Here is an 8,788-nt window from a genome sequence, read left to right as displayed (position 1 = left end):
TGGGGGGAGGGTTTGGGGAGGGGTGGGGAGAATCCCAGTACCTATGAAACAGTGTCACATAATACAATGCAATTAATGAATAAATTTTTAAAAATTTTTAAAAATTAAAAAAAAGAAAATATAACAATAAAGACAGGACAAGTTAAGTATGCCCAAAGGATTAATTTATTGAAATGACTGGAAAGGAAACAGAGTCTGTAAGAAATAATGGTAAGAACTATTTTTGAACATATTTTGGCATGGTTATAACATTTCTAATGCAACATGAAATTTCAATGTACTAATTGAAATTGTAATTTGTCAAGTATAAGGAACCTATGAGTCAGATTCAAATTAAACAAAACGTAACTTAACACATAAATAAATAAAAGATTTCACTTTTGCCATGCAGATTAGTCCATACATATTTAGCCTTTTATAACATGATAGAGAGATAGAAAAGATCCCATAGCTCCATTCTCAGTCAATTCTGTGGAATAAAGAACAAATGCAGAATTAGTTATGCTACACTGTATGATTACTAATCAATTTCCACTTGTAATTTTGGTGCAACTAATTAATAAGAAATAGGATTGCTAATGCATCATTGTGCCTTCCTGTGCAAATGTGCCAAATTCCTATAATATAAATATCAGTTCACTCAGACTATTTTCTAGTTAAATGCCCAATCATTATCATAAAAAGTTTTTGTATTCTTAAAATTCTAAAGATATAATATTTTTCCATGCCTTAGTTATTTTAAATGGATACATTAAAAAGTTGTGACGTTGCTGTGCCCATTAAGTTCAGTAGTGAGGATGACTAGGTCCCATATTACTTGGGGAATAAACAATCAGATGGGGACTCTCTCTTTATTCTTGTATCATTGCTCTCTCCCTCTTCATCTTTACTTCCACAGATTTATGAGGTGATATGTGATGTTTTGATTGAATGTCCAAACTAAAAAATAAACAGTTATTTTCTTCTCCTGATTTGACTCATTGCATTTATATTAAATAATTTCATTTTTACTCATGGATTAAAAGATATATTCAAATGAGTCAAACACAAAGTTTTTAAGGCCCAATTCAGAACTAATAGTACAAATCAGTCTTCAAAGTTCAAAGATATTTACACAGATATAAAAGAAGTGCCTCGTTTTTGCTTTTCCTGGGCATTGGCTGGTGAAAGTCAGTCAGTCACAGCTGTCAATTGCATATAAATAAAAGTAAAACTTATCATGGACATGAAGGATACATAGTTTCTGCTGGTAAATAATAGTCAATCATGGCGAATAAATTGCTAAGTCTATCAGTGAATTCTGTTACTATCTTGGGTTTTTGGAGGATGGAGGAAAATGAAATAGAAAATGCTTTCAGCTGTTACACAATCAATCTAATCTCTAAACTCCAAAAACTCACCAAAAATGAGAAGAAGATGCTAACATTGAAATCCTCTTAGACCTTTAAAATAAACGAATGCAGAATAAATAAATATAGAGTTCACAAAGAAAAGGAAATAGACATGAACAAAGACATTTTTTAAGTTATAGAAAATAATAAATGCTCTTAATTTCAAATCCACTCAGATGACAATAATTCTGGATTTAATAGACTTCAATCACTTTAAGTTAGAATTCTCAACAGAGGAACGAAATTGAAATGCCAACAATCTTTTCCTTCTAACAGTTGATTTTGTCTTCATAGAAAAACAAGGGAATTGTATCAGAGTTGCTGTGGTTCGCCTTTGGCACTGGCATTTGAGGACTGAGCGCCTCCAGAAAATCCCAGTATGTAGCTGTCATTGAGAATCACTAATCTCAAATATGATTGTGGAACAATTCACAACATATTCCTTTCATGCTAGAGTACTCACAATTATTTCACCACTACAAACACACTATGAGTGAAGCAGCAAGATGACAGTAAAATTTGTACTTACATTAACTGGGGCAAGTGGCTGAGCCACAGGGTAGGACCCATGGGTAGGGAAGCGCAGGTCTTGGAACAGTTGAAGGGCTTCGACAGGCATGTCTCTTTGGGTGTAGGGTACCATTTGTTGGGGAATGGGCACAAATTTGGTCTGAGGAACAGGCAACTGGGTCTGAGGATAAAGCATGGGAGTCTGGAAAAAAGGTTGGAAGAACTGGTGCATGAAGGGCAGGAGCTCGGGCAGAAAAGGGTGCTGAGTTTTCAGCTCCCTGAGACTCAGGAGTTGAGGGTCAACAAAGGGGAAAGCCATTGGGGATTTGAGGAAGGGCATCACTTTGCGCTTAGGAAAGGTGGCCTCCTTAGCTTTGGGATCTTCCATTATTTCAGGCTGGAGGAGAGGGAGCAGCATGTCAGGTTGGACAAGGTTCAGGGTGTTCTGTGGCGGAGCAGGGAAAGGGATGGGCTCAGCATAAGGATAGAGCAGAGGCTGTGACTGAATAAAGGGGAGGATTTTTTCCTGGAGTTTCTCCTGGAAAGAAGGAGAAGAATCATGAGTCCATGATTCAACTTTTTCATTCATGGCTTTTCATGATAATTTTATAGTAGAATGCATCATAATAGTTTCAGAAATATCCTCTTCATCAACAAATTACCTCTCTTTGTATCTGCTCCTCATGTTTAACCTTCTCAAGCTTCTGCTGAAAATAAAATATATATATATGTAAATAAAGCTGTTATCATCTATAGAAAACAAACATGAGAAACTGAAAATATGGAAATTCTGGAGAATTTACCTTATTGATATGTGTGATTGTTTCCTACAGAAAAATAAAAAAGAAAATTAGAATTGGTTTTAATGAATAACACTTACCTTTCAAGAGAAATCAGAAAATGAAATCATTTAATATATGAATATATGTATTTTGGTTTGATGACATAATAAATAATAGAATTATTGCCAAAACGTGCATTACATTGTTCTTCATTAATCTGTTATATAAGATATCAAAAAAGGACAATCAGGAGACAAAAGAAAACTGCTTATTATGGTACAAAAAGTGGCATTTAACCAATGCTAATTTCTCTCTACAACCATGCTGCTCTCTAAAAAAAAATTATCTCTAACATCCTCGTGATTCTGAAAAATTGTCATTGAAAGTACATCTTAATAATGGTGGAAATGTAACAAATTCCTTCCCAATTTGATATTGTTGCTTTATTTAGTAAGCATAAGATACTATGACAAGAATGCACACTGGGAGAGTACGTGTCTACCTGCTTCTCCTAGCTAGGTTTTTTACTGTTTCTTATTTACCAAAGTGGCAACTGTAATAACAAAGTATGTCCTTTTGGATATATATCTGTTGGCTGCATTGTAAACTTTACATCGTAATGGCATTGGGGTTTTCTTTCTGTGCATTGTTGCTATCAGTTGTATCACCCACAGAAAGGACTAGATAAATACTAAATGTGGGTGTGGGAAGGACAGCGTTCAGGAAATCAGGACTGTACACTCAGTAAAATAAGAGATGCAAGCTGGCAAGCTGACCCGGCTTAGTAAGCCAAAAGTGAATCCACAGACATTTGATTCTAACTGTAAGTATACATAAAGGACATTTACATTAGCACTTAAATGTCAGAAGACTGTATTTTGTGTAACATAACACAAATATAGAATTTTGCTTCACTGTTCTAAAAATGAGACATTACTTCTAAAAGAACTTTGTCTTACCTCACTGGTTGAAACACTTTCCAAAGTCTGTTATGAAAAAGAGGGAAAAATTAGCAACCAGGTAAGAGTTATTTCAGACAATGTTATTGTTTTGTGGTTGCTTCTCTGGGACCAAAAAAAAATTTTTAAAAAAGAAAAAGAAAAAAATCTTACCTCAGTGGGTACACTGATTTGTTCCTTCTGAAAAAGAAAAACACCATTTTAGTTTCTATCTAAAGTCATTGTTAAACATATATTCTAGTTAACATTCAGGTCTTTTATGCACAATTCTTTCACAAATTGAGAGTTTAAAAATATTGCATGCCTTTCAAGAGATCTTGCCCCCACCAAAATAAAACATTTTTATCTAAGGTAACCATGAATTTGATTGTGTTTATCATATTTTTTTTTTGCCGTTTTTCTGTTTCTCTTTCTTTTGTTTTGTTGCTTCTGTTGTTATTTTTTTTAGATACTTAACTTCAATTCAAGGACTGATGGCTTAGTAGAATAAAAAGCATTTGCCCCAGACTGTGGGCAACATGGTGTGGGGATCATTTTTGTGACAATGGATGAATTTTTGTAAATGACTTTAACAGAAACCAAACATGTTCTGCAGAACCCTCCATTACACACACATACTCACACACACACACACACACACGATGCTGATGCATTGCATATGTAATGCATATATACACAAAATGCTCTGATGATGTTGGTAAGCAGGTTGAGGGTTAACTGCATCCTAACTATACAGGAACATTCTTCAACACATACCTCCCTGGCGAGAGCAAGAGCCACCAAGCAGGCAAGAATGAGAACCTTCATGGCTGTCCTGTGGGTGGGAAAATGGAGCAATGGTGTAACTGATTGGTTGATCCGATAAGTATTCTTACCTGAGTAGAGTTATTGTTCCATTAAAAGCTAGTATATTGTAAATGCCCATGCTTCAGAGCAAAACAGTATCAATGAAACTCTTACCAGACTCAAGATCTTCCATGTCTGCTTACACCTACATGTCAAATTCAAAGTTCACTGGATGCCATTCAGATTTTTAGCTAATAGCTCTCCTCTGCTCCTCTTTTTCTCTCTCACACTTAAGTACATGCCATAATTTTTCAAAGATAGAAAAAAATTATAAACATTTATAGATTCACCGATTCACTCACTCAAAAAATATTTATTTAGCATCTTTCATTGCCTGATACTGCCTATATACTGAGAATACAGCGATGAGCAAACTACCAGGATTTTAGACCTGGAGGAAACTCAATTCTATTACAGGCAGATATTTAGTTAAATTGAATATCAATAAAGATATTCAATTATAATTGACCTTTTACTTTGATATTTTTCTACCAGTTAGCAAGATTATTTGATCGAATCATATCTGCTCATTTAATGTGAGAAGATTTTCATTTGATGTTTCCTTGTTTAATTCTCCAGATAATTTTGTCTTCTTCATTTATTCCCACTCTGCAATGTTCAGCTGCACACACATAATCATGCCACATGACTTTAACGATAGCTCCCTAAGCTGCTTCTCTTGCTATCAAAATGCACACTGATTCCTTGATGGTTTAAAAAGGGCCAGTTTGTCTTGCTCACTCTCTTACACCAAGTTATCTCTTACAAAATATACATTAGCACCCTTACCCAAGATATACTAAAAAGCCTCTAAAATTTTCTTCTTATCTATTTTAATTTAATTTTTATCTAAAAAGCAGAGAGGCATAGAGTTAGACAGAGAACTCCCATCTGTTGATTCACTCCCCAAATGTCTGCAAAGGCTGGGGCTGCACGGGGCCAAAGGTAGGAACTGTGAACTCAATCCAGGCCTCCCACACAGATGGCAGGTATTCAACTGCTTGATACATCATCAATTACCTTTCAGGGTGTTCATGAGCAGGAAGTTGGAGGAAACTTAGGACTCAAACTCAGACACTCAAATGTGGAAAGCCTATGTCCATATCCCAAAGAGCCCTGTAGCCACTAAGTCAAATACTCTCCCTGTTTTCATGTGGAGAGTTCAGAAAAGTGTAATACTCGTTCATAGACCACCGAAGTAGCAAAAATCCCACAACATTCTCTGTCTCTTACATCTAACACTTTAAACACTTGTTGTTAAGCAAGAATTTATTATTAATGGGTATACCTAAACTACTTTTCTTCAAATCCACTATTTCCTTTACACTTTGTTTGCAAATTAATTTTGTCTCCTACAGAATTTTCTTAGAAAGCAGAACATATTCGTAGTTTAGTTCTGTACCTTGTCTCTACTCTAATATTATTTTGAACTATCATAAACTAAATGATAAACTAGGAAATTAGAGTTCAGAAAAGTTTTAAGAATATGCTCTTCCCCTGAAAAATTAATAAATGTTTAAGGCATTGCATTTCTCAATTAGTTCTGGTCTTACTTGGATTAACTTGCTACCACTTTAGGCTACCTGTTGAGAAAAAAAATTCTCAGTAATTATTTACCTTACCAAAGTGTAATTTAAACGTATCTTCTATATTTATAACATAATTAATCAAGTTTGAACACTTATTTAATTCAGGAGATATCACCTTAATATCAGATATTAGATATTTTTACAGAATGCATGATTAATTACTATATTTTCATGGATTGATGAAGCCTCTTTTATTATTATAAGTTTTACCCAATAACACTACCATGAATAACTTTGTTTCAAAACTATATTCTAAACAGTTATATTATTAATAAAAGCCAAAACAACTTGAAATAAAAGATGATTGGGTAAATTAAACTCATACCTGCTATTCTTACCTTTCTTCCAAAGGGGAAGACAAGAAGTGAAGATGAGGCTTAGGTGGATGATGGTCTCTGCTTTTGCAGCTACTTATATATTGCAGTTAATGACATGCTAATTTTGTGGTTTAAAAAAATGAATTTTGAATTTCAATTCCAAGAAATTCGTATGATCAGAAAATGATTTCTACTCATTATCTTTACCCAGAAGTTCTGGGGAGCATTGACAAAGGAGTAATTCATATGCCAATAAAGGAAATGTGTCCAGGAAATGCAACTGTCCAGTAACAAAGACAATTATTGAGGAGAGTGCTACTTTAGCCTAGTCCGCAATATACTAACATGTACTCAATTAGGCCTCATGAGGGCCTCCTGAGGGCATGAGGTCTCAATTGTAGGGAAATTCCACATGGACACCAGAGATACACAAGGATTCATGAAGGCCATGATTGCACACTGTCGAGAACATTGCTTTACACCATAAAGAGAAACCGACTAGGCAACAAGTTCTTGATGACAGCTGAGTCCACTGAGGCCAACAGCTTAGCTCCCCTAACCACTTGATCTGGAAAAATATAAAGCATTCAGCTCAAATCAGTGTTTTGTACACAAGAAGAAGATGTCTTCTTTTAAAATGCTACAAGTTAAAATGCAAACTGGGTGTCCTGGAGACATTTTCATATGACAAATGCGCATTACCATTTTCTACTGTTGGCATGACAATTACATGTTTTGTTTTATTTTTACTTAATGTTAATTCTATCCAAGGCATTGAGAACTTTGCAGATAGTATTTTGTATAATTGTCACAAACAACATACGGCAGCTATCCCCCAGATTGAAGAAACTGAGATACCAAGAACTTAAGTAACCTACTCAGAAATATATTGATTGTTCATTATGAGAACTTATATGTATCTGACCATGTGTTACTCTCTGATAACATGTACATCCCATAGGCTATGTTTGAGTCCTCCTGATATTTTGTTACAAAATGTGTCTATCTGTCCATAAATGTGCAGAAATTAATTATGGCTGGACTGGAAGGATGGAAAAACTACAGTGAATGTGGGCAAAGCATCTTGTCTCTAACGTCCTGCTATTTTTGTGGCACCATAACAAATGAGTTGAGCTCTAAAAAGGATTAAATAGGAATAAAGTATGTTGCCTAAAGACAATGCAAGAGCAATATATTAGGGGTGAAGAACATACAGAAAATTTAAGGGCCGAGTTACCAGTGCAGAAGTTTGATGGTGTCTGAACATGACCTTTGCCCATGAATTGCAGCTGTGATAATGTGTCACACTCCAACAGCCTCAGGAAAGGACAGTAGATTTTTGAAATAAGTCCGATTGCACAGTTTATGGGATTTTGTAACAATAATTCAAGTGAACTGGTAAAGGGAGTTGTTATAGATATTACTACAGCAGTTTAAGAAAGATAGTAATTTTATTTCAGTTAGGGAAATAGTGCTGGGCATATTGGGCAGTGGAAGATAAACTAGTCGTTAAATAAAGACATGAAAAATTGACTAAACTGTGCCTGAGCGATTTGATTCAAAACGTAACCACGTCATAACCGGGAAGGCTATGACAATGCCACATTGGTCCAATAAGAAATAGGATCTGGATATAATACTGTTCAGGGTAAGTTTGGAGGTATTCAGATGCCATGCTCAAGGGAGAAGTCACCAGTCCAATTGTAGAGATAATTCCCCACCACTAAAGGACAAGGTTCCCAAAAAATGACAAATGAGAAAAGAAACTGGGCCCAAATGCATAATTTCATGAAATACACAAAGCAAGAAACAAGAGAGACAAAGAAAGGCAGGTGACGTAGGCAACCACACAAACCCCTCTAAAGATAGAAAACAAGGAAATGAAGTAACAATCACCATAGTGTCAAAGGAGTAAACATGTTTTTCAGAAACAAATTCTGATGGTCAAACCAATTACTGAGGAGGGGGATATTGCTCAACTACAAGCAACTAATGAGGAAGGAAGCACAGGGGACTCTGCTTGTCCCCTGCCATGCTTGGCCAGCCAGGCAGCCACAGTCCTAGCCAGGAAGTCTGCTTCCTGCTAGCACTCTCTGTATGCTGAATGCGTATGAGTTCTGGGGTCCTCCAGCATCCAATGGACTGGCTCAAGGGGCACACTTCCACATGCAGCAGATACAAATAGATTTTTAGATAAAGCAAGACATTACCACTATAACCACTGAAATACACTCCATATGGTTAACAACCAAGTAATTTGCACTTAATTAAAAGCAACATGTCTACTGCTCTTCTGAGACTTTTAGAAGAATAAATAAATTTATAGGACGGTGACTATATAGGGATAATTAGAGTAGTAGGAAGGATTTTTCTTTTAGTACAGGGAAAATTTGT

General features: G+C 35.5%; 1 protein-coding gene across 1 annotated transcript; it reads right to left on the bottom strand.

Moving 5' to 3' along the window:
- Nucleotides 1–463: 463 nt before the first annotated feature.
- CSN2 (casein beta) lies at nucleotides 464–4,449 on the bottom strand. Its single transcript, XM_058666652.1, has 7 exons — nucleotides 4,399–4,449; nucleotides 3,796–3,822; nucleotides 3,643–3,669; nucleotides 2,705–2,728; nucleotides 2,564–2,608; nucleotides 1,921–2,439; nucleotides 464–469 (listed from the first exon to the last, which is right to left on the bottom strand). Exons 1-7 carry the CDS (start codon nucleotides 4,447–4,449, stop codon nucleotides 464–466), a joined length of 699 nt encoding a protein of 232 aa, XP_058522635.1.
- Between the last annotated feature and the right edge of the window lie 4,339 nt (nucleotides 4,450–8,788).

The sequence above is a fragment of the Ochotona princeps genome, chromosome 7 (assembly GCF_030435755.1).
Source record: "Ochotona princeps isolate mOchPri1 chromosome 7, mOchPri1.hap1, whole genome shotgun sequence".
NCBI lineage: Eukaryota > Metazoa > Chordata > Mammalia > Lagomorpha > Ochotonidae > Ochotona > Ochotona princeps.
This window is presented reverse-complemented; position numbering and strand designations above follow the sequence as displayed.

Coding starts and splice junctions, on each gene's coding strand:
- CSN2 (XM_058666652.1), bottom strand. CDS start 4,449: ATGAAGGTTCTCATTCTTGCCTGCTTGGTGGCTCTTGCTCTCGCCAGG. Junction 3,823..4,398: donor CTCTTGCTCTCGCCAGGGAG/GTATGTGTTGAA, acceptor TTTCTTTTTCAG/AAGGAACAAATCAGTGTACC. Junction 3,670..3,795: donor AAATCAGTGTACCCACTGAG/GTAAGATTTTTT, acceptor TTTTCATAACAG/ACTTTGGAAAGTGTTTCAAC.